Source organism: Microtus oregoni, unplaced genomic scaffold, assembly GCF_018167655.1.
Source record: "Microtus oregoni isolate MIOR12 unplaced genomic scaffold, Mior012 000005F_ref0000423, whole genome shotgun sequence".
NCBI lineage: Eukaryota > Metazoa > Chordata > Mammalia > Rodentia > Cricetidae > Microtus > Microtus oregoni.
Window position 1 is genome coordinate 19,715,373 of NW_024543064.1, and position 26,028 is coordinate 19,741,400.

General features: G+C 48.8%; 1 protein-coding gene across 1 annotated transcript in view; it reads right to left on the bottom strand.

Annotated features, from left to right (window-relative positions):
* Window positions 1-25,658, bottom strand: part of Slc9a1 (solute carrier family 9 member A1) — a 59,326-nt gene extending 33,668 nt beyond the window's left edge. The window contains exon 1 of the mRNA XM_041651807.1: window positions 24,487-25,658. Within this exon, the coding sequence (XP_041507741.1) occupies window positions 24,487-24,850 (364 nt within the window). The 5' untranslated portion in view covers window positions 24,851-25,658. The remainder of the gene's footprint in view (window positions 1-24,486) is intronic.
* Window positions 25,659-26,028: the final 370 nt, after the last annotated feature.

Below are 26,028 nucleotides of genomic sequence, written 5' to 3' on the forward strand. Positions count from 1 at the left end.
TCAAAGCCATCCTCATTTACGGAATAAATCCCTGTCTTGAAAAACTAAAATAGGCTGGAGAGATGGCTCAGAAGTGAAGAGCACTGGCTGCTCTTCCAGAGGTCCTCAGTTCAATTCCCAGCAACCACATGGTGGCTCACAACCATAATGAGATCTGGTGCCCTCTTCTGGTGTGTAGTCAGAACACTGTACACATAATAAATAAATCTTAAAAAAAAAAAAAAGTTTCTATTCCAGGCACTGGTGGCGCATGCCTTTAATCCCAGCACTCAGGAGGCAGAATAGAATCTCTGTGAGTGCTGGGCGGTGGTGGCGCACGCCTTTAATCCCAGCACTCAGGAGGCAGAGGCAGGCGGAGAGGCAGGCAGATCTCTGTGAGTTCGAGGCCAGCCTGGTCTACAAGAGCTAGTTCCAGGACAGGAACCAAAAAACTACAGAGAAACCCTGTCTCGAAAAAAAAAAAAAAAGAATCTCTGTGAGTTTGAGGCCAGCCTGGTCTACAGAGCAAGTTCCAGGACAGGCTCCATGACTACTGAGAAACCCTGTCTTGAAGAAAAAAAAAAGAAAGAAAAAGAAAAGAAAAAGTAAAATAAATAATAATAAAATATGAATATGTAAACTAAAAAGTTGATTTCATAAACTCAAGGGTAGATTAGTGATTACCAGAGCCTCCAGGTAAGAGGGGCTGACTGTGCACGAGGGTGCATGGGACAGGAGGAATGACTCCCAGTGTCTAGGGCACAAGAGGATAACTACCTCTGCTAACACGTTTTCTGAAGTGCTGGGGGTTGTGGGCCTTGCGTATGAGGCATATGACCACTGAGCCACATCCCCAAGATTGTTGACAACTAATCAGATATTTCAAAACAGAGGATCTGAGCGTTCCCAGTACAAAGAATGGATTATCATTCGAGGTAATATGCCAACTACCCTGATCTGATTGGTATATATTGCATACGTGTATTATGACGTCACACTGTTCTCATTCATTGGTCATGTGGCCCACACCTTTAATTATAACACTTCTGAGATAGAGGAAGATGGATCCCCGTGAGTTCAAGGGCAGCCTGGTCTACATAGTGAGTACAGCCAAGACTACATAGTCAGGACAGCCAAGACTCCACAGGAAGAGCAAGCCCTGTCTCAAACAAGCAAACAAACAAACAAAAAGAATATAAACAGTGAGCCGGGTGGTGGTAGCACAGGCACCTTTAAACCCAGGACTCAGAGGCAGAGGCAGGCAGATCTATATATATGAGTTTGAGACCAGCCTGGTCTACAAAGCAAGTTCCAGAACAGGCTCCAAAGCTAGAAACCCTGTATCAAAAAAAAAAAAAAAAAGAATATAAGCAACAACAACAGTAAGTTTGTTTATAAGGCCAACTTTTTTTTATTAAGTAGTTCATACCACTATAGAAAAAAAAATCCCAATAGGATATACTGGTGTTTAATTTTTTTGGGAAAAAAAATGAAAACCCACAACACCCACCCAGAAGGCAATTTTTCTGAGTCATAATTCAATATTAAACACTTTACTGTAATAGATCATCTCATTTAATTCCCACAAAAACCCCATGGAGTATAGAAGAATACTCAAAGCAGCTTTCTTCATAATTGTCAGAAAATGGAAGCAACTGAACGCTTATCAACAGGAGAATAAGCCAGCTGCAGTGTGGCCATACCTACGGACGGCGAGTGAATGAACAAACCTCTCGTGGGCATGACAACAAAGGACAACTTCACAGATATGCCCAGCAGATGTCACACACCACAGTCCCCATTATACTTTTTTTTTTTTCCCACACAGGGTTTCTCTGTGTAGTCCTGATTGTCCTGGAACTCGCTCTGTAGATCATGCTGACCTCAAATTCGCAGAGACCCACCTGCCTCTGCCTCTCAAGTGCTGGGATTAAAGGTGCGCACCACTGCCCGGGTATACAATTCTTCTTATCTGAAGAAAGGTGAAACACTGGGGTGTGGTGGTGCACACCCGTAATCACTGCACATAGGAGGAAGAGGTAGGAGACCAGGAGTTCAAGATCATCCTCAGCTACACAGCTACCTGAAAGCCAACCTGGGCTACGTGAGACCATCTCAAAAACAAACAAATAAACCATGTAAAACTAATCATGCTGGTAGATGTGTCAGAACAGCGGCTACTCCAGGAGAGTGGAGGGTGCTGACCAGAGCACAAGGAAATCGGAGTGTACAACGACGTCCAATATCTTCATCTGGGTAGTTTATGTCAATGCCCACATTGTAAACAGCACATTTAAAGATTATGTATGTAACACACACATAAAGATCGTATATATCTGTTACAGTATATAGGCATGTAACTCCACAATTAAATTCTTGGGGAGGGTGTTAAAAAGTCCTTCCTTCAGTCAAATCATCTTCTGCACTCACAGAGTGGGCACACAGTAGAGGTGATACTTAAATTATGTCTACTGACTCAAGACCTTAGGCTATCAGGATACACTGACCCCTGAGACTGTCTGGAAGGATGCCTCGAATCCCCTCCCGACATGCAGAACCATCCCAGCGTCTCCATGGGCAGCTTATTCCCAGTTCTAATGTGGTACACTTGCTCCTACTGCCAAACACCAGCACCGTGGTTCAGCCACTAAGTGGATCCAGACTCACAAGAAGCCTCAGCCCGCTGACAGCTGCTGTTTTGCCAGAGGGGCCAAGTAGGGGCAAAAGTCAGGTCCGCACTAAAGCTTTAGACTGCTGGGAGCTAGGGCAGGACAAAAGACAGCTTATGCCAGGACAGTAGCCCAGTTACACCCAGCATTCATAACAAACCCTGGTCCGCAATAATGTGAAGGGCCAGGCCACACAAGACAGCAGCCCAGCTGGCCCATCAGTCTCACCTCCGGCTTACACTGCCTCCCACTCCCACTAGGACCTCAGCCCTGTTAACCCAAAAAGGCGAGACCCTGCCAGTCAGCTGTCCCTCTCCTGGAACTACAGGAGTTGTGGAGGACTCGGCCATCCAGACCCGCCTCCATCCTGCTTTGCGCTCAGCCCAGCCAGGGCTTCCCTGGCTCTTCCTCTCCCCATCTTAGAAGGGAGCCACTGCCTGCTGCTCGGAGGCAGCTATTTCCTCTCCAACCTTCCCACAACTCCTACACAATCCCTGTCCCAAACCATTTCCTACCGCTTCCCATCTGATCAATTTCTTAGGGAGCTAATTATCCGCGGAGGGAGGAGGCAGACTCTCTCAGAGCCAAGAACACTGAGAGGAAACTTTGTCTCCATTCTCTACCTTCCTGTCCCTAGCACTAAGCCCCATACTCAGGCCTCCCCTTAGCCACCCGCAGTTCCCATCCACAGCGATCTCAGTCTTCCACACTGATTCTGAGCCCACTATGAATTAGTTCTAACCCAAGTCAGAACTCTAAGTGGTGGCATCACAGAGACCCATCTGCCACCAGGACCCATTATGCTGCAACCCTGTATCACTATAACCACGCTGTATGTTAGCTGCCATAGCTGACTCTCCCAGCAGGTCAATACCTATGGTGGGAGCACTTCCCACACATCTCTGCCCAAGCACAGCAGGTGCTCAGGGACAAGCAGAAAAGCTGGAGCTCCAGAGGAAGCCCCCCTCCCTCTAAAGAAGAAAGGGAGTGAGGGGAGGCTGCAAAGATGGCTCAGTGGTTAAGAGCACTGGCTGCTCTTCCTGAGGTCCTGAGTTCAATTCCCAGCACCCACATGGTGGCCCACAACCATCTGTAATAGGATCTGATGCCCTCTTCTGGCCTGCAAGTGTACATGCAGAGCACCCATACATAAAATATAAATATATTTTAAAAATTAAAAAGACAGGGGCTGGAGAGATGGCTCAGTGATTAAGAGCACTGATTGCTCTTCCAGAGGTCCCGAGTTCAATTCCTAGCAACTACATGGTGGCTTACAACCATCTGTAATAAGACCTGGCGCCCTCTTCTGGCGTGCATACATGGAGGCAGAATGTTGTATACATAAAATAAATAAATCTTTAGCCGGGCAGTGGTGGTGCACGCCTTTAATCCCAGCACTTGGGAGGCAGAGGCAGGCGGATCTCTGTGAGTTCGAGACCAGCCTCGTCTACAAGAGCTAGTTCCAGGACAGGCTCCAAAACCACAGAGAAACCTTGTCTCAAAAAATCAAAAAAAAAAAAAAATTAAAAAGACACAGGAATGGAGGTAAGAAGGTCATTTATGTTATTGCAGAAAGGCCCATCAGATAGGGGCCAAAAGAGTTAAGCCAACCCCAGCTTTGCTACCATCCACTGCTGCCCTTGAGCAAGTCACTTCCCCTCTGGCCTTCTGCTTCCCCCTCTGTGAGATGAGACTAGGCCAGGCTCTGCCCCCAACCTCCTTACTAGTAAGAGTCCTTCTTACTAGGCGCTCCTAGTGGGCTCATTCCTCCTCCCCACCTCTTCACGTGAGGTCCACATGGCTGAAGGAACAGGAGCTCTGGCTGCTTCCAGTCCCCAAATTTCTCTTCGGTTGTACTCGTAGGACTCTGGGCTTAGTCTGGGATCTCTCAGAGCTTTGAAATCTGATTCGGATTCTAACAGTCCTTACGTGGTCGGCCAACAGCCCAGGCTATGACTACAGAGCTGTTACCACCAGGAGGAGGGACCCCCCAGGTCCTAGAGCTCTGAGCTGCCATGTCCTCTCATAGGATTCGTCTGCTGATGGCCCTGAGCCTGATACAGGCCTCAAAGATCCAGGCGTCCCTCTCAGCCCCTCCGGCACTCTCATTGAATCCTTTATTGACTGCTCTGGCTCGCGGGCCCCTAGGCTGGCACTCCAAAACCACCAATGACCTGGCAAGTGGTGCTTTGTTAGGGAGCCTTGCTCTCCTGCCTGTCCCGGGCGGAGGAATGCGCACAGATCTGCTTTGCACAGTCACTCGGTACTACCCCGAGTCTCAGCTCCCTAACATTGACTCCCACCCTGCTACCACACAACTCCTAGCATTGATTCTTTTTTTTAATATTTATTTATTATGTATACAATATTCTGTATGCCTGCACCAGACCTCATTACAGATGGTTGTGAGCCACCATGTGGTTGCCGGGAATTGAACTCAGGACCTTTGGAAGGGTAGGCAATGCTCTTAACCACTGAGCCATCTCTCCAGCCCCTAGCATTGATTCTTATAGCCAACCCAAGGCCATACAAGGCCCAGCCTCTGCCTCCTCTGTTCTCACACCCCACTTTCCTCCTTGCCTGACTACAGCTCCCTTAAACACATCCTCTTCAGGACCCTGGTCTTTGAAAAGTGGGTGGCCGTTCTCCTGTCATGCAGCCACTTCCTCAGAGAACCTTCCTGACCTATGTTTATTTTCTCTAGATATATATTCCTGCCTGACATTATTGGATCTACCATTTAATACTCCGCACTTGTGTTATGAGCCCTTGACACTAAGCACTCTTCTGTCCTGGTTCTGGCTACATCGGCAGCATCCAGAACAGACTGGCACGGGGAAGACTGAGCTGGTAGGTTAGGGCTTGACATTAGCCCGGGTGGTAGTAGAAAGGCCGCTCTGAAGAGAGAGACCTGTGACTTGAGGCAATCTACAGGCAGTGTTCCAAGTTAGGGGACAAGCGAACGCTAGAGTGTCACAGAGAAAACGGGCTGGCAAGGGAGCGGGGCATGACACTGAGAAGGTATAGACGAAATCAGAAATGTCTTCAGCAGGGAACAGTGCGTTCTGGTTTACGTTTCTACAAGCTCCCTCTAGCTGCTGTGGTACCCTCATTACAGACAGGCCTGGAGGCCAGAGTCACCTTAAGATGCTAGGGCACTGTCAGAGAATGGGTGTGGAGAGAAGGAGCAACCTCTGACCTACGCTACAGCCCCCTCTGGCTTGAATCCCAGACACTCAGAAGCCAAGTCCACCCTAACCTAACGTCACTTCCCAGCACGCCAACGCATATGGTTTCAGCTAGACGGTGTCCCTGGGTGGCTGCTCACTGCAGCTGCTCAGTCTTGGACATGTCCCAGACTTCTCCTGACTTGGTACCTCTTTGTTTCTGGGATTTGTGAAGCTGCCTACACTGAGGCTCGCTGGGCTTCCCGGCCACATCTCTTCCCTCTCTAGAGGCTTCCTATGCTTTGAACAGCGGCATGGCAAATCCCCAAGTGCTAAATTATCCTGTGTCCTTGTCTGTTATAAACCGGATAAAGTCAATATACCATGACGCGCTCTGCTCAGGGCTATCGTGAAAATGGGCAGCTAGGCACTGAGGAGTCCTCAGCACAAGAGAGGCACTGGCAAGACTCAGTCAAACAGCTCCCTCCTCCTGGTCTAAGGGTGACATACATCCCAGCCTCTCCCCAACCCCAACTATGGCCAAGTACTTCTGCTTTCTCTACATGGTTAAGGGAGGTGAAGCTGTTTGGGGAAAGGGTTGAAATTGCCCCAACAGGTTTCCAAGCAAGTAATCTGGATGTGGCGGCTCACTCTCATAAAAACAGCATTCGGTAGGGTAAGGCAGGAGGACTGTCATGAGTTCGAGGACAGACAGGGCTATAATATGAGACTGTGTTTCAGTATCAGTATTTTTAGAAGCAAATGGCAGTCACCATCGCCTCTGGCTCTGCATCACCTCACTACCTTGCTCTCCTCCCATCCTCCCTCCGGGTGAGCTAAGCAAGTAACACTTCACCTGCAGAGCCAGCTCAACACTCTGGAAAATGAGTCACCCCCTACACACACACACACACACACACACACACACACACACACACACGCACAGAATACACCGGGCCTCTGTGGGCCCCTGCTGTGGTATTTCACAGCACATCCAAACGGCTGTTTACATGCCAGTTTCTCCCCTGAGAGATTATTCTTACTCAACTTTCCATCCTCAGCAGAAATCAAGGCTTGCCATCTCCCCACACCTAACTCAAAACCAAAATCAAAATAAAAAAAAAAAAACAAAAACAAAAACAAAATCAGACAACTCAGTTCATTCTCTCATTTGTACCTCTGCCCTGAGTACTGATGACATTCAGTCTACTCCAAGGTCATCAGGTCATACACCGAACAGCATCCTCCTCTTTCAATGCGACAGGACCAGTGGCAGCTCCTAATACCTACAGTATGTTCAGAGCTTTACAGACGCTCCCTTATTTGACCAAAGAACATGGCGATTAAACTGAAAAGGGGAAGACTTTCTGCCCTCAGCACTGGCACGACTCATCTCACGCTTGAACTGGAGCTGTTAAAAACTATTATCTCCTGGGCTAAGGATATGACTCAGTTGACAGAGTGCTTGCCTGACAAAATATACGGCCCGGCTTCGATCTCTGGCACCATAAAAAAAAAAAAAAAAGCAGGTGTGGTGGGGCACACCTAAAATCTCAGCACCTAGGAGGTGGAGGCAGGAGGGGAAGGAAACCTGAGATCATCTTTGGTTACGGAGTGTTTGAGGCTGTCTTGTAATTCACTATGTATTCTAGTCTGACCTTGAATTTACAAGAAAAAGAAAGGGAGAAAAGTAGGATGGTAGGAAAGGGAGGGAGGGAGGGAGGGAGGGAGGGAGGGAGGGAGGGGAAAGAGGTTGGGTGGTGGTGGCACACACTTTTAATCCCAGCACTAATGAGGCAGAGGCAGGAGGATCTCTGAGTTTGAGGCCAGCCTAGTCTACAAAATGAGTTCCAGGACAGCCAGGGTTGTGCAGAGAAACTCTGTCTCGAAAAACCAAAAGAAAGAAAGTCAAGGGGGATGTGCACAGAAGAGATGGCTTAGTCAGCCAAGCATTTGCTGAGTAATCCCAAAGCCCTGACTCTGAACCCCCAGCAGCCCTGTAAAAAGCCAGGCATGATGGCACATGTCCGTAGTACCAGCACCGGAAGGACCTCGTCTCAAAAAATAAGGTGCAGAGCAACTGGCCCTGTCCTTCTCTCTCTCTCTCTCTCTCTCTCTCTCTCTCTCTCTCTCTCTCTCACACACACACACACACACACACACACACACACACACACACACGAGAACCATGACCTGAGCTGGGTTTGATGGTCCACACCTATAATCCCAGCACTTGGGAGGATAACAAGTTCCAGCCCGTCTGGGGAAGCACGGTGAGCTCTAGACTATCAGGGAATGCAGGGCAAAATCCAGTCTGAGAAAAATAAAACACACAAACAAAAATAACTGCTCTGCAAAACCGAGTGTTTTTATAGCTACATATTCATTTGCCAGCTAAAATCATGCCTTCCTCATTAGATGTTTCAGGGAACAAGTCCTGTTACCTCAGCTGGGCAGTTAAGGCAGCAGCATATTCCTCAAAAGCCTTCCTGAGTATGAAGTGCAACTCATGGTGGAGATCACGCTTAGCCCGGTGGGGATCTGGGCTAGGCTCGATCCCCAATCCCCAAAACACACACACGCACACACGTACGCACACACCGGGTTCCCTGCCCTGACACTGAAAGGCTCAGTGTCCTCTACCCACCGCCACATCACATGTGCTTAAGTACACCACTGGACACACGGCAGGACACCAAGACTGAGAGGGAAATAAGCCAGCACTCCCCTTCTTCCTGATCCTAGGTCACTACTCACTCTGTACAGCCCGTCACATGCAAGTTCTCCCCCAGGACCCTCCCATTAGCCCTGGCAGTTAAACGCACACTACATTATAAATGACCCGAGACTCAGTGAGGAGGACTTACTCCTTCAACATCATGGCTGAGAGTTGAAGTTGGGTGGCAAAGCCTGTGCCCCTAGTCACCATGACTATATCCACGGAGAACTGCTTGGGGCAGTTTTCAGCACCCTAAGGGTTCCGCCTCAAATAGAACTTCCAGTGATGCCCAGTGAGGTTGAGATTGACAAGCGTCTCATACACATCCTTGCTCACAAAGTGTCTTGATCCTGCCAGTCAGGATGTCTATCTTCTCTCCCTGCCCCAAACTCCCAGTGAATTCCATGTGCACCTCAAGTCCCACTCACTTGCCCCATCTCTCCTCAAGAGTTTGACAAGAGAAGCACTTTTGCATCTCTGTACAGCCAGGCAGGACAGGCTCAGGAAGGGTGGGGTGAGGGGGTGCCTGTTCCTTTCCCCTCCCCCCATGTAGCTGTAAACTCAGTCTTGGACTTGCTTGGGTATAGGACTGGTTCTGCCCCATGCTGGCATCCTGCCTACCTAGTACAACATATGGATTTTTTTAATATTTATTTATTTATTATACATACAATATTCTGTCTGTGTGTAAGCCCAAAGGCCAGAAGAGGGCACCAGACCCCATTACAGATGGTTGTGAGCCACCATGTGGTTGCTGGGAATTGAACTCAGGACCTTTGGAAGAGCAGGCAATGCTCTTAACCTCTGAGCCATCTCTCCAGCCCCAACATATGGATTCTTATGGGCCTGATCCAGAACCCAGGAGACAGGATCTTGTTTGAAGGTAAAAATGTTATAAAAAACAAAACACTTAACTGGACCTGGTGGCCTACACCTTTAATCTCAGCACTTGGGAGGCAGAGGTAGGTGGATCTCTGAGTTTGAGGCCAACCTGGTCTACAAAGTAAGTTTCAGGACATGCAGGGATACACAGAGAAACCCTGACTTGAAAAACAAAAAACAGAGCACTTTAGCTTAGCACTGGCTTGTGATTTACTCCACAATCTAAAAGATTCATTGATCTGGGACAGTGTGGCCAATACCCAACAGTTTCCTGGTCCCTGAAGAGGTACTACCCCAGCAGGACACCAGCCTTCCTTAGGCTTAACTGATTCATCAGTACTTGTGACATCCAGGCATAGACCACAGCCCCTCCTCCGGACCCACTGACTAGAGAGACCTGTGTTAGTTAAAAGAGCAGGAAAGAACCCTGTCTCTGCCATTAATTCACATGTGGCCCAAGGCCAACCATCCCTGGCCTCAACTGGACAATGAGGGACTCTAGCAAAATGTCTCTTTTCCCTTTGGGGCTGAAAGTCACAGACTATGAAAAGATTCTTTGTACTTCCAGAAACAAGATGAGAAGAGAGAACAGGAGTGCTGGTCTAGGAAACAGCAGAGACCAGTCAGGGCTTTCCAGCACGGGACCTTAAACACTACCCACCTTCTGATGCTATCGCTCCAGTCTGTCTCCGTGGTGGCTGCTTCTTTACAGTGTCTAAGAGGTATGTTTGGGCCCCAAGCATTTTAGGAAAAACACTGAGAAGACTGAGTCACACCTAAGGTGTGAGCTGGCTTCACCATGGCAACCCGGCCGCCCCAACGGCCCAGTGCAAGGGGAGCCTGTTGAATCACTTAGCTTCCCAGTGCCGGAAAGCTTTCTCTACTTAAGCAGTCACCTCAGTCACGTGCTCTTCTCTTCCAGGGTACAGTCTTCCCTTCTTGCATTGATGAGGTTCTATAGCTTCCAGTTCCACTCATCTGAGGGTCAGGTACCACAGTGCCCAAAGAACCCCCCCCCCAGAGAAGCCGTCCTTCACCCTTTTAATTCCCCATAGCACAGACTTGAGCACTCAGAGTCTGTGGCTACTACTGGCCGTCTTCCCGTGATAGTCCAGTACAAAACAGCAAGATGTGGCGGCACTCCTTTAATCCTGGCACTCTGGAGGCAGAGACAGGCGGATCTCTGTGAGTTTAGGGCTAGCCTGGTCTTCAGAGAGTCCCAGGACAGGTTACTCTGTCCATTCTTCCATCTCGGCTAGACTCCGATTGCCCCAATCTCTCCCAGAGAACAAGGCTTCTTAAACTATTCCCGTTGAGACTGACCTAGGCCTTCTACATATGTGTGACAGTTGTATAGCTTGGTCCATTTGTGGGACTCCTAGCAGTGGGATCAGGGAACCTATCTGCCCAGCCTCCATACAAAAGGAGGACGTTAGTCCTACCTCAACTTGATGTGCCATACTTTGTTGACCCCAATGGGAGGTCTGCCCCTTTCTAAACAGAAACAGAGAAGTGGATGGGGGAGGGGGCAGAGAGGAGGAAGAAGGAGAGGGGAGGGCAGATGTAGAGGAAGGTGGGGACATTGTGGTTGGGATGTAAAATTAGTGAGAATTTTTTTTTTTTTTTGGTTTTTCGAGACAGGGTTTCTCTGTGGTTTTGGAGCCTGTCCTGGAACTAGCTCTTGTAGACCAGGTTGCCTCTGCCTCCCAAGTGCTGGGATTAAAGGCGTGCACCACCACCGCCCGGCTTAGAGAGAATTTTTAATTAATAAAAAGAAAAAAACTTTCCCATTGTAACTCCTTTGCTGAAGAAATTTTTGTGAGCCTAGGAATATAAATACATAAAACCTACACAAAACAAAACATTTACTGATAGTAAATCATCAGGAAATTTATTTTAAGAGGGCAGGAGAGATGGCTCAGCAGTTTAAGAGCAATGACTGCTCTTTCTGAGGACCTGGGTTCAATTCTCAGCAGCCACATGACAGCTCACAACTGTCTGTGACTCCAGAGTCAGAGAACCAAAGCCGGTTCCTGGCCTTCACGGGCACCAGGCACACAGAGGTGCAATAAAGAGCAGGAAAATACTCATACACACAGAATAAAAATAAGTTTAAGACACTTGTTTAGTATTATACATGTAATTCTACAATTTAATAAAGATAAAAACAAATTTGCATACTAATGAGATGGCTGATGCTTTTTATTTGTATATAAAGAATTCAATTCTGAGCCAGGAATAAGAATTTAATCCCAAGTAGAGGCAGGCGGCTCTCTATGAGTACGAGGTCAGCCTGGTCTACAAGAGCTAGTTCCAGGACAGGCTCCAAAGTTGCAGAGAATCCCTGTCTCGAAAAAATAAAAATAAAAAAATTTTAAAAAAATAAAAAAGAATTTAATTCTGACTAAATATTTGCTACTGTAGAACACAGAGCATCATCAATGTTTTTCTGAGTTGATCAATGCTTTAATTTTGCAATCATCAATGCTAAGAATGCTGCTATGCACAAATATATAGTACCACCAGCTGTGGTGGCACATGCCAGTAAGCAGAGGCAATAAGTTCATGAGTTCAAGTCCAGCTTGGACTATCCCTTGGGGTGAACGAGATGGCTCAGTGGGTAGAAGCACCCACACGATCGAAGAAGAATCCTGTGGGTCATCTTTTGACCTCTGTGTGCTACCATAGACATGCACCCACACACAGAAGTACAAATGTGACTTTTAAATTGTTCTTTTAAATAAACAAGTTTATGTGTGGTTAAAAAAAACAAAAAGGCAGAATGACCCGACATTTAGGAACATTTCAGAAATTGTTGGAAATTCTGTCCTAATCCTTGGTCAAAATTCACTAGACCAGCTCCTTTTTTTTTAATGAAATTCAAATCAACAACTCAAATAGCAATTTCAAAATCAAATAGTTTACAAGACAATCCAAAGATGTACTAATTTGCTACTTTACATGCTGAGGGATGATGGCAGGGAAATATCAAATCTTTTTTCCATAATTAAACCATCATGTTTATATGAGAACAGAGAATTTTTTATGTATAGTAAAAACACTGCAATTAGCTTAGTACGGTGACGTCTGTAACCTCCACACTCGGGAGGCTGCGGCGGCCGGAAGACTGCTGTTAGTTCAGAGCTAGCCTGGACTACAGTGAAAGCGTCAGGTCAGCCAGGGATACACAATCAGACACAAATAAAGAAATAAGTGAATTAATTAATAAATAATAGGAGATGGGGCTTGAGAACTTGCTTAGCAGTTTCTAGCACTGCTGTTCTTTCAGAGGATACCATAGTTCAGCTCTCAGCAGCCACATCAGCTACGCACAACTGCCTGTAACTCCAGGTCCAAGGGATGAGCTGACCCCTTTTCTGACCTCTGCAGACACCTACATATATGTGACATACACTCACACACACAGAGACACACATAATGACAAGATAAAAATAAAACATTCCACCGGGCAGTGGTGGTGCATCCCAGCACTCGGGAGGTAGAGGCAGACAGGTGAGGTGAGTTCAAGGCCATCCTAGTCTACAGAGCAAGTTCCAGGACAGCCAGGGATACATAGTGAAACACTGTCTTGAAAAACCTAATTAATAAATGATAACACTTTCCTTTAAAAAAGAATGAGGATGATGGGCTGCAGCTCAGCAGGTAAAGTACTTGCCTGGCTTGAGCAAGAAAGGTTCCCAGAAGCTCTCCTATTTGAACACTTGGTCCTCAGTTGGTGCTATGTTTGCGACGGTTTTGGAAACTTTAGAAAACAGAGCCTTGTTGGAAGAATATGTTATATGAGGCAGGAGAGTTCATTGCCTGGCTGGGGGGTGGCAGTGGTGCACACCTTTAATCCCAGCACTGGGAGGCAGAGGCAGGCAGATCTCTGAGTTCCTGTGGTCTATAGAGTAAGCTCCAGGAGAGCTAGAGCTACACAGAGAAATCCTGTCTGAAAACAAAACAAGAGTTCATAGCCTCACCCCACTGCCAGTTTGCTCTCTCTGCTTCCTATGTATGGCTGAACTTGTGATCTTTCAGCTTCCTGCTCTAGCCACCTGCCTGCTGCCATGCTTCTCCTGCTTGGGTTCTTCCCTCTGGAGCTAGAAGCCAAAATAAACTCTTCCTTGTATAAGTAATTTTAAAATATTTACTTATTTGTGTTTGGGTTTTTTGTTTTTGGGGTTGTTTGGGGGGAGTATTTTCTTTGTTTGTTTGTTTGTTTTCATTTGTTCCAGACAGGGTTTCTCAGTGTAGCTTTTTTGGAGCCTGTCCTGGAACTTGCTCTGTAGACCAGGCTGGCCTCGAACTCAGAGATTTGTCTGCCTCTGCCTCCCGATTAAAGGTGTACACACTACTGCGTGGGTTTATTTGCGTATTTTCATGTGTATGAAGAAGGCATTAGATCACATGGGATACGGTGAGCTACTATGTGGGTGCTGGGAAGTGAACACCAGACTCCTAAGTCACTTCTGATCATGATGTTTTACCACAGCAGTAGAAAAGTAAAGGTTGCTTTAACCCCTTTATGGGTGGTAAAAACAGAAGTTCAAGCTCATCCTTGGTTACACGGTGAGTAAATTTGCAAACAGTCTGGGATATGTTAGGACCCTGTCTCAAAAAACAAGAAGCCCACCACTGCTACGACACACCAGTTCGGGGTCGGCGCCAAGATGCTCCAAGCAGTGTCCGATGACGTCTGTGGCATGACCGGCATGCCCTGCAGAACGGAGCGTGTTGTACACACAGAACTAAAGCAGGACCTTTTGTGAGGATGCACAGTGCAGCCCAGGGGAGCATGGAGAAACAACACCTGGGCTGATTACACTTCGATTTTTTTTGTTGTTGTTGCCATCTCTTTTTTTTTTAATTTATTTATTTATTAAAGATTTCTGTCTCTTCCCAGCCACCGCCTCCCATTTCCCTCCCCCTCCCCTAATTAAGTCCCCCCCCCCAGCCCGAAAAGCAATCAGGGTTCCCTGCCCTGTGGGAAGTCCAAGGAACCCCCCACCTCCATCCAGGTCTAGTAAGTTGAGCATCCAAACTGCCTAGGCTCCCACAAAGCCAGTACGTGCAGTAGGATCAGAAACCCAGTGCCATTGTTCTTGAGTTCTCAGTAGTCCTCATTGTCCGTTATGTTCAGAGAGTCCGGTTTTATCCCAGGCTTTTCCAGACCCAGGCCAGCTGGTCTTGGTGAGTTCCCAGTAGAACATCCCCATTGTCTCAGTGTGTGGGTGCACCCCTCGTGGTCCTGAGTTCCTTGCTCGTGCTCCGTCTCCTTCTGCTCCTGATTTGGACCTTGAGAATTCAGTCCTGTGCTCCAATGTGGGTCTCCGTCTCTGTCTCCTTTCATCGCTTGCTGAAGGTTAATATTCAGGAGGATGCCTATACACTTCGATTTTGAATTAATTATTGGTGCTATGTTTGGAGACCCACTGTTACCAGATTTATCAAGCTTCATGAGCACGTTTTGCTGCACAGCCCCACAGTTGGAGAGACTGTGCCCTGATCACCTCTCCAGACCATCTCTTTCCAGAAGCTTCCTTCTCTCATCTCCTTTCGGGTTCCAGCATCAACCAGCGCCATACAATCCAATGCCTGTGCTTCACCCCTTATATACCGTTCTACTTCTCCTATGGACCCAAGTCCTTAATCTTAGAACTGAAGATGACTATGAACCTATACCTGGATTCTGTGCTTTGAGGCCTGAGATCCTATGGGAACCACAATCCACCCACAAAGGATGAACCTTGTAGACTTTTCCAACCAAGAGTTTCAGTCTGCCTAGGCCTCAACCAAGCAGAGGCTCCCTTCCAATTAGAAAGCCCCAGCGGAGCTTTTACAGTGAAGTGAAAGTCAAGGAAGACAAAATGATTTCTGCAGAAAAGAGCAGAGCTAGAACTAGGGGTCAAGTCCCAGACCACAGCCTAGAGCCACCGAGTAGCTGCATGAAAACTACACTTGCCCTAGATGCCCATACGCTCACACATGCATGGGGAATTTATACAAAACATGTACAACAGAGCTAACAGCAGCAACACCTGGGGGAAATGAATGAGTGGTCGGAGAGCTAAGCAGGGAGACTTTTGCTTTTTACTTTAATCCCCTCTTGGACTGTTGTTGGATTTTACTACACTGTTCTTATTTTATTTGTATAAGAATAAATCTGCCACAAAAGCAAGATTCTGGCCCCAGTCCACACCCAATCCACATACAAACAAAGAAAAGCCATAACTAAGCCTGTCCAGGTATGACCATAAATTAACGAGATGCCTTCTTATGTGGTTTATGGCCACTGGTCTCATTAATTCAGTCATGGAGCAGTTTATGGCTTGAGGAATCTTCTCAAAAAAAAAAAACCTAATTCAATCAGAGTTTTCAGCAGCTCCCTGTGGAGGTTTTGGGGCTCACTTTTCCTTATACACAGAGAGGGTGGACCTCCCGAGACACCCCTCCCCGTCCAGGCAGATACCTTTGCAGGCTGGTATCACAGCCAGCAGGAGGCCGTGATCACAAGATCACTTAGACACCAGCCGGCACCTAAAGCATCATCCATGAGCATCACTTGCAGTTAAACACCTGCCTACCATTCAGCAGCCAAAGAGCCTCTGGACTCCCTTTCTCCCTCCTCTCTGAGCAACCTGGTTTCTAGTGTAGCCAGTCTCTGTGTGGACCCTGTCTCCACAGGGAAGTCAGTCATGTGCTCCTTCATTCATTCACCCCAGTATTTGTGGAGGGAGCCCTGTCTGTGGGCCAGAAACAACCAAGAAAGTGAATGCACAAAGGTTCACAGCACATTTAAAATCTGTCAGGCAGGTTTTCTGGCTTTTGCTAACACCATAACAAAGGAAGGAAGGAAGGAAGGAAGGAAGGAAGGAAGGAAGGAGAGAAAGAGAGAAAGGGAGGGAGAGAGAGAGAGAGAGAGAGAGAGATCAAAGGGGAGGGAGCTAGCACACAGGTCCCATCTTCAAGGGACTTCCATGCTCGCCCTCATGGGGACCAGCTTCTGAGCACAGCAGTTGCTCCACTTCTGTTCCCTTCCGCTCAGGTTCCACCTCATCTTTTTGGAAAGCCTCCTCTACCGCAGCCCTCAGGGACTGCCTACTCCTCTCAACTTGCCCTCTGCCAGGAGTCTACCCAGCCCTCAGACACAACCACTCCTTGTCACGTCTTGTCTCATCTCGTCCAGCCCTGAACAGACTGGAAGCACCTACTGAGCCCGGAGGACCCTGAGCTAAAAGCCGGCAGGCAGACCATCACTGGTGTGCCTCTTCTTGCCTCTCTGTCTTCAGGCTGGCCAGCTCAAGACAGCCTTCTCAAGCCTTACCCAGCAAGCGGTAAGGGCTATGTATGCAAGTGGTGTTAGCTATTAATTGTTTTGGTTAACTTCTGGACTCTGTCTCACAGAAAACTCTGGTGTCATCCCTCCTCCTTCAGTGAGTTGGTCTCAGACAAACTCCTCTCATTACAGACAAGCCACTTTGGTTTGAGAGGTAAGTTGTCCCCACAGGCCTGGGAAAGAGCAGAATGCCTCACCCTGACCCTCAGTCAGAATACCTGAGAACATGTATTTCTGAGAAGTCCTGGGATAATCCATAATCTGGGGATTCCTGATTTCTGGCAGGCAGTATTAGAATTCAGGGCTTAGTCTGGCCCAATAAACACCACAACCAATCCTACGTGTTGGATGAGCTTTAGGGGGAAGGAAATGAAATCAGCATGATTCCAGAGAACAGGGGCAGCCCACTGATCCAGGCCAACCCAAAACTTAGTTCAGTTAAAATTAGATTAGCCCATAAGATTAAAAATACCCACATATAATCACGGGCTGCCTAAAGTATCAGTTGGTGTTTATTGGCATCTAAAGAGACGGTTTGGCCCCATGCGGTGTGTGCAGACAACCTTGGGGAGACTCGTCTGACTCAGACATTTGCAGAGGGAGCAAGAGCTGCAGGAGGAGCCCACACTGGCGGGCGGGCGATGGATGACTCAGGAATAACCCAGGCCCTGCCTGTGCTGAACGAGGCTTCTCTGCCTGCATAAGGGGGAGGGGGGGGGGGGCTGGTGGGGAAGGAGCCAGCTGCAGGTTGTGTACAGGCTGCTTGCTGCTCCCAGAGGATTCTGGAGCCCCTTAGCTCCAGGTCCCTGTCGTTACAGGGTGTGTGTGGACCTTGGAGTGTGTTACAGTTTTCAAAACTGAGCCAGAGAGAATAGTCAAGGCTTTCAACTGTCCAGTTCAGAATGACTGTGGAGAAAATGGAATTCCTGAAGTGAAGGGGCCCTTGAACTTAAGCTATGACACTAAAAAAACATAGGCTCCAAAGTTGGCCAGAGCTAGGCTTTGACCTCGTGTTTCTAACTGTGCACGTACCCAGCAGTCTCGAAGCCAGAAGCTTAGTAAGAAACAGCTAACAAATAAAAATAAAAGCAATGGCTAAGGCAATTAACAAAAATATCACAAATCGCCAGGCGGTGGTGGCACACACCTTTAATCCCAGCACTCCGGAGGCTGAGACAGGTAGATCACTGTGAGTTCGAGGCCAGCCTGAACTACAGAGCGAGTTACAGGGCAGGCTCCAAGGCTACAGAGAAACCCTATCTCAAAAAACCAAAAAAAATCACAAATCAGAAAATGGGCTCAGAAATTGTAACAGGGTCAGCAAAGACCAGAGTTGGGGGAGGGGGTGTGACTCAGGCCCCAGGTTCAATTCCCACACCAAAGGAAGGCTGACCTGAGGTCGGATCTCGTGCACTCCCACCCACTTCCAGCAAGTTTCCCATTGAAATTCACTTCTCTCCTCTCTCTTTGGGTGGGGGTGGGAGAGCCTCCCACGAGCCAAGAATGAGATCACCCTCCCTCATCTCAAAGATTGGCTGCTCTGCAGACTAGGAAGGTGAGGATGGCAAGCCTTGGTCTGACTTCAGTGGCACACTTCACAGAAGCATGGGTCCTCGGAGGGTAGTGTTGCTGAGTGGCCAGAGCTCTGGACACCCAGCTCTACAGCCCTCCTTCCAAGGGAGGGACACTACCTCACCTCTCTTAACAACCACCAGATCACCTATGTGGATGCATCTGGTCATTTTCTCTCCTAAAGCCACTTTGGATCTTTTTTCTTTTTCTTTTAATTTTAGAGACAAGGTCTGGCTGTCTTGGAACTAACTATGTAGACCCAATCTGGCCTGGGACTCACAGAGTTCTACCTGTTTCTGCCTTCCTCCCAAGTGCTGGACTTAAAAGACATGTGCCACCGCTCCTGGCTGGAACGTTACTAACATTCAGTGTAGCTGAGTGTGGTGGTGCACACTTTTAACCCCAGCATTCAGGAGGCAGAGGCAGGCAGAGTTCCAAGGCCATCCAGGACTCATTATGTCACTATGTATAGTGAAACCCTGTTTAAGAAAGAAAGAACGAAAAAAGAAAGAAAGAGAGAGAGAGAGAAGAGGAGAGGAGAGGAGAGGAGAGAAGAGAAGAGAAAAGAAAAGAAAAGAAAAGAAAAGAAAAGAAAAAAAGAATCCCAGCTTGCTGGCCAGGCAGGAAAGAAGACAGGACCTTGGGCTAGCAGTCCAGAAATTGTGTCCTCTCTCCTACCTCAGGCAGGTCACAACCCAAGACTCAGTTTCCTTAGGCAGAAAAACAAGCCACAGCACTAATAAGAACTACGACTGCTGCTTCTAGATCAGAAGAAAGCTGTGCCACCTGCTCCCATCACAGAGGGAGTGCCTCTCAGAGGATGCTACCGGGCCCTGAGGGCAACCAAGAGCAGCCTGGCACCTTCTTCCTCAAGGGCAGGAGGTCACAGTCACAAGGCTAGCCACTCCCTCTGGCTAAAGAAAATCCCCTTTCAATTGTCACGCTCTTGACCAACAGCAGGGAAGAAAGCTCTGCCAGACAGCTAAGAGACACCTGCAGTGAGGAGACAGGTGGGTCACGACCAGGCCAACAAGGAACAGACGCAACCAAGCGCAGGATCTGTGTGGGCACAGGCTCAGCGATCTCGGAGGACAGGCCTAAAGCCAGGCACAGACACCCACAGCTCTCTCAGGTGGGAAGAGGGCTCCTGTGGCGGGCATGCCCCCCCTCAGATGGAGTCCTAACGGAGTGCAGGTGCAGAAGAGCTGGGCACCACTCACACAGGGCCCAGTGCATCAGCTGAGGGCAATGAGACAGAGGCAGTGCAGCTGCACCCCTTCGGAAGGCTATGCCAAGACACCAACAGAAAAGAAACGGCAATTCAGCATCGCTGAGAACCCCTGAGCTGTTTCCTCATCTGAAGAACAGAGGGAGCCTTTATCTATTAAGTCTTCAGTGGGAATTAAGTGAGATTACTTTTACAAAGTGCCCGGCACGGCTCTGTAGATACTCGATAAATGGTAGTTATTATTAGAGCACACCCCACCAGCAACAGCAGCGACATCACAGGGCAGGCTAGGAACAATGCTGAAACTGGGAGAAACTGTGGGGAGAGGGGTCAGGAGACAGGAGAGCACCTGCTACAGGCCCGAGTGGGCAGGACGACCTTGGGTCTGGAATAGTCCCCAGAGGCCCAGAGTGGTAATATCGGGAAGCTGTGGGAATTTAAAAGGAGGCCTAGTAGGTCTTCGAGGCTAATGGCATGTCCTTGAAGGGACTGTAGTACCTCATCCGCCTCCTTGCTCTCTTTGGTTTCCAGCCATGAGGGAAGCAGTTAGTTCTGTTCCACCACACACTCCTGCCATCAAATGTCACCCCATCTGTAGGCAAACAATGAGCCAACTAGTCTGTGAGACCCCAAAACTGCGAACTAAAAAAAAACTTTCTCTCCTTATATACTGGTTATATACAATATTTCTGATATAGTAACAAAACTGACTAAAGTGGTGGGGGGTCATCTAATAAACTCTAAAAGCCACCACAGTGAGCCAAGCACCCCTAAATCAATCTCTATCTCAGTCTCAGGTCGTCAGATCACTAAAAAGGCAAGGCGAGCCTAGAGACGTACAGTAAAAGACAGTCAAGGGCAGAGAGCGAAGCCAGGTTTCCGCCAGGGCTTTCCTTGCAGTGGAGCTGCAGGCGTTGGGCTGAACTGGCCGGGGCGAGAGGAAAGGTGAACCTCGGGTGTGAAGCTGAACGAAGTCCAGGCCACGTGACCAGCTCAGGCCCTCCAAATGCCCAGCACACCTGCAAATATACTACCTGTGGCCTTTTCGCCCAGATGCTGGCTGACTTCCCTCACACCATCTGAGTCAGGCAGCTGTTTTCCCAGGAGAAAAATGTCATCCTTTTCTTTTTAGAATCCCATCAGGTTCAATGTGACCTTTAAGCTGTTTCTTCTCTACTTTTGAGAAGTAGAAGAGGTAGGTCTGGGTCTCACTTATGTGAAGAGGGCAATAATAATCCCCTAGTTTCTCTGTTCACAGGTTCGGTCTAAAGAGGAAATAGCAGCATATACCTTGTAAAGACCAAAACCAAAACATCATTAAGATGGAAAGGGACAAAAGAAGAAGTCTTTTTTTGTAACTAAACAGGGAACAAGATGAATACCTGCTTCATAGGCAACTGGGCCTCCGCCAGATGTTCCAGGTCAGGAAAACGGACAAACAACAGGGGGTGCTGCCAGTGCTGAGCTGGGTTACTGAGAGCTTCTCCCTGGGAACAAGCACTGCCTGAGAGTCAGGTGAACTGGGACAAAGCGGAATTCACGAGGGAGCCAAACCACAGGACACGAGAGAGGAGAATGGTCCTACCCTAGAGGTTTCAGGACGGTTTGCTCAATTATTCATTTATTCATACATTTATTTATTATTTACTTACTTGAGATGGGGTCTCGTGTATCTAGCCTCAAACTCACTCTGTAACTGAGGATGGCCTTGAACTTCTGATCTTCCTGTCTTTACCCCAAGGGCTGAGACTACAGTGTGCTACATACGTTACTATCACACTTGCTTCATGTGACGCTCAGACTCAAACCCAGGGCCTCGGGCACGATAGGCAAGCACTCTACCAACTAAGCTACATACCCAGTTCTGGTTCTCCCGATAATTTAAATCCCTCTTAAACCACTAACTCCTCCCATCAAGAAAAGGACTTGACTACCAGAGAGAGAAAAACAGGGTCCAAAGCAGGGAAGTGATTTGCCAGAGGTCACCTCCCCAGTCCCAGAGGCATCAATTACTCTAGAACATTAACCCTTGCCCTGTCTCTCCCATGTCAGTGTCCACAAGGTTCTCCTGTGGGTTCCAGGACACAACTAGGCTGGGAAAGAAGACTGCACGCTGCACTTTCCGTCCTTGTGTGTCAAGGAGCTGCCACAGCTGACAGAACAGGGACTCTACCAAAACCCCTACTCACTCTGGAATGATGGGAAAACAGGCAAGACCCTGAAACAAATTCTCTAACTCTTGGAGAACAGCAGATCTGTACAGAGATCTGTTACTCAGGTCTGTTATCAAGTCACCATCTCCCTCTTCCCACAACCAGCTCCAGGAGCAGCTCAAGAGAAAGAACAGGACAACCAGGGCTACACAGGGCTCAGAGAGGGACACACAGAGAGAACAAAGTCAGATGGGAATGCCCAAACCCCCGAAACCTCAAGGAAGGACCAGGACCAGGTGGCAGCCAGGGCTATGGGATACTGTGCTCCAGTCTCAGCAGATATAGGAAGTAGGTGGCTAAAATACTAACAGCAGCAGCGGCTGCTCACCAAGCACTCCCTATACATAGAAAGTCAACTGTGTGTGCATTAATTTACATCATCATCACATCACTAGCTACAGCTAGATGCTAGCCCCCTCACACACATGCACACTCACACACACTTTCTCTGTGAGGTACTGGCGTAGAACCTAGGGCTTTGTGTATGTTCCAACCACTGAACTACACTCCATCTGTACTTTCCATTTTATGATAAAGAAACTGAGCTTCAGAGAACATAAGCCACCAGAGCGGAGGTGCCTTCCCCACTGCAGCCTCAAATCTAACCTTAACGTCAGACCGTAAAGGTGGAGGTGGAGAAGTGGTTTGTACTGTTGCCATCTTAACGGGACCCTTGACACCTTTGGTCCACATTCCCTCTACCGTTTAGCCCCAGAAAGGCCAGGTGCCAAAGGCCAAGGCTCCTGTTGTCAGAAAAGTCAGACACGCAGGCCTTTGGGACTGCAAGGGGGCGGGGGGGGGGGGGGGGGGGGCGGGGATCATACTCAGTCTTCCCATTTTATGATGGGAAAACTGAGGTCCAAGGTTGGGGCTTAACCAGGGTTTCCAGAATCAGGGAAGGATCACAAAGATCAGTTGGCTAAGAGGGTGTGATTGGTCAAGGTCACAGGAGGAGGAGAGATGGTGAACCCAGTTTCCTGACAAATATTCTTGCCAGTGCCCCATCCCTGCTGTCCAGCCCAGGGTCTCAGACCCCACACTCTTATGCTGACAAAGCAGGTCAGGCCCAGTTGGTGCCCCTTAGGACAAATGCTATCACATAGAGTCTGCAGGACAAAAAGTTTCCAGAGTGGGGTCTTTTTGGTCATATCACCAGCAGACACAGATTGGCTGGGTGTGTGCCAACTCCCAATACTGGGACGTGAGGGGGCAGAAGGGAGGTGTTAGTCTCTTCCTTGTCTCCTACAGACAAATGACATATCATGGTCACTTCAGTTTCTTAGAACAAGCACAGACACAAGGTTTCATGACTCAATCGATACAGTCAAACAACACTTCAGATTCTTATTTCACAAGACCTTCAGGAAAGGTTCAGCTGTTCAAGGTCACACATATATGTGAGAATCCAGACACAGGGTTCCCCTTGCTCAGTCCTTGTTTTTTCCCAGGAAGCTGGCTGCCTTCAAGGTATAGGTGCTGATGGCCCAGCTCCACAGCCAAACTCCACAGTCACCATAACGCCTCAGCACCAAAGCCCTGCACCGGGAAGCCGGACCCTGGTTCTATCAAAGCAGAGGCAGCAGTTAGTTCCTGCAGCACGTCCCAGGGGTGGCCTCACACTAGGCTGGTGTCCTTGGGAAAGCTGAAAGGCTTCCGGTTCAGTCTCTTAACTCCTGTAAACCCAAATCTCAAGCAAAGAGGGAAACAGAGTCCCAGTACCTTGTGCCTTCCACTGTTAGCTGTACGTGGACTGAAAAACTTAAGGCAGCTTCCAAAGCCCCCTGGACACTACCTCCAGGGACTTCTGCGTTATGCAGCCTCTGGAGAGCTCCACCAATCACCCAGCAGAACAGGGTGCTCAGGCTGGGCAGGGAGCCCAACCCTTGGGGAGGGGACAGCTTTTCCATGCCCTTCTTCCAAAGAGACTACTTTGAAATCTTAGCCTAGCTCTTCTCTGTCCCTTCTCCTTCAGTGAGCAGCCAACGTCTCTGGTCAGTCGGGTACAAACCCGAACCAAACCTCAACTTCCTCCACTTTCCTGCCACCCCAAAATGGCCTTTAGAAATATGCCTATGAACTGGATAACGGTTGGCATTTCTGGTCTGGAACCTGACTCAGGGGCATCTGACTAGCCTCGGTAGGCAAAACTGACAGATACTACTCTGGGAATGAAGGAAAATGAAACTTTGGTCATCCCTGACGTTCTTCCGACCACACTAAGTCTTCTGTACCCAGTCCCTTACTATATGCAAAATCCTTAGGCAGGCCAAGTCCTGAAACACCCTCTCATGGAGAAGGTAATAAATTGCACTGATTCCTGTTGACAGGGCAGAAAGTGCCACTCGCTCAAAGATCCTCCTGTCTTACACATAGCTCAGCACTGGGCTCCTCTCTCCGTCCCATCCAAGTCATGGGACCTGCCAAGCCTTGGAAGCTTTACTGAAACTCCCTAGTATTAGAAGCATCCCATTCTCAAGTCCTGTGTGCTCTCCCGGTCCCTTCCTTCCTCCTACATAATGCCAGCTCTAACTTGGAAGATCCCAAATCACACAGGCCAGAGTTGGAATTTAAGGACCAAACACATAAAGGAAAAGAATGCCTGTCACAGAAGTGGTTCATTGGGATCCTGAGCAGCCGCATCTGGTAAGAAACAGGACAAGAAGCTCACCTATCTGGTGGCGGCGGAGGCGGCAGCAGCACCACACACCTCAGACTCACCTATCTTCATGAGGCAGGCCAGGAGGATCCAGAGGGAGATCTCGAAGGGTGTGCGCACGTGTAAGTAGTCAATGTCCAGGACCGGAAAGGCCTTTCGATGTGACTTAACGCCATGTTCAATGTGTAAATGGGTCAAATTGCGGTCGTCTGGGTGGTGAAGAGGCTCCGACGGAGCAGTGGTAACATCCCCAATTGAGCGTTCCCGTGGTGGCTCGGACCCTCTGATGGTGCTGGCAGTGGGGCTGGGCTGGAGGCCATGGCTCCTGAGAACAGGTAACAGTCCCACCAAGGCAACCACCACCAACAAGGAGGGGAAGATCCGAGGTGGAGAAAGTCCCCCAATGCTAGACCCCCGAAGCATCATGCTGCTCCCTCAGCCTGAGAGGCCTCAGCCCTTAGGGAAGTGAGTGTGAGACCTGGGACATAGGGAGCAAGGAGTCTGCAGCTGAGGTGAACTGGAGCAGTCTCTAGGAAAAGTTCATGTTTTAGAGAGGTATTTTCGTTCTCTAGAGATTCACAATCTGAAAGTCTAAACTGGAAAAAAAAAGGGGGAGGGGGGCAAGTACCTTGGAGGAACTAGGGAGGAAACCCAAAAGATCTAGAACTCCAGGCTGAGAGAAGGCAATCGGGGAAACTGCGTCCTAAAGACAGAGGAAGGGCTAGGATAGGATGGACCACCGGCAAAGGAAACGAGGAAGAAATCCGGACCTTTGGCTACGAAAAATATCCGGGATGCTGGAACTCGGCTAAAAGGAAGGGGTAAGGAACCTGTGCTAGAGGGGACCGAAAAGGGTGAGACCCACTGCAGGAAAAGGAGAGAGGAGGCTGGAAGGCCAGCCTGAGAGAAAGGAGTAAAGCCAGAAAAAGGCTGGGGCTTCCCCACCCAGAGGAGAGCCTGGGTCCAAGCGCGCCGGGTTGAGATTCCGGGGAAATGGAGGGAGGCGGAAGACGGAGGCAGGCGGCCTGGCGGGAAGGCTCCTCGGCGCAGGCAGGAGGCGGCTCGCAGTCAGCCAGCAGCAACACACCCCTCTTTGAGACACCGGTGCAGTGCTGTAGTGCGCCCCGGCCCAGCGGCAGCTTCTTCCCGGCCAGCTCCAGCTCCACCTCCAGCCCTAGCAAGGTCCCCGGTCCCGCGGCAGCGGACTGATGCCTCGCTGAGCACAGCGCAGCCATTTATAGGCACCAACGAGCAGCCGGCGCAGCGGGCTAGAGAGACCTGTCAGCGCCCGCGCGGTGCAGCGGCCCCTGTCGCCGAGGGAAGGAAGTAGCACGTAAGAAGAGGAAGCAGAGACCCAGATAGAAAAAATAAAAAAGCACATTCTAACACGAATGAAATACTGTACTACCTACAAAGTATTTTCTCATTGCCGCGTGACCTTGAGCAAGTTACTTAGCTTCTCTTTTTCACAGCTTTCCCAACTGTGATGTGGAGATAAGTAGCTATACCAAACGGGTAACAGGATGGCTAAGTGAAGTAATCTCTGTGCAATATTTAGAATGAAAGGTGGGATTGTGGTTCAGAGACAGTGTGTGCCTACGTTT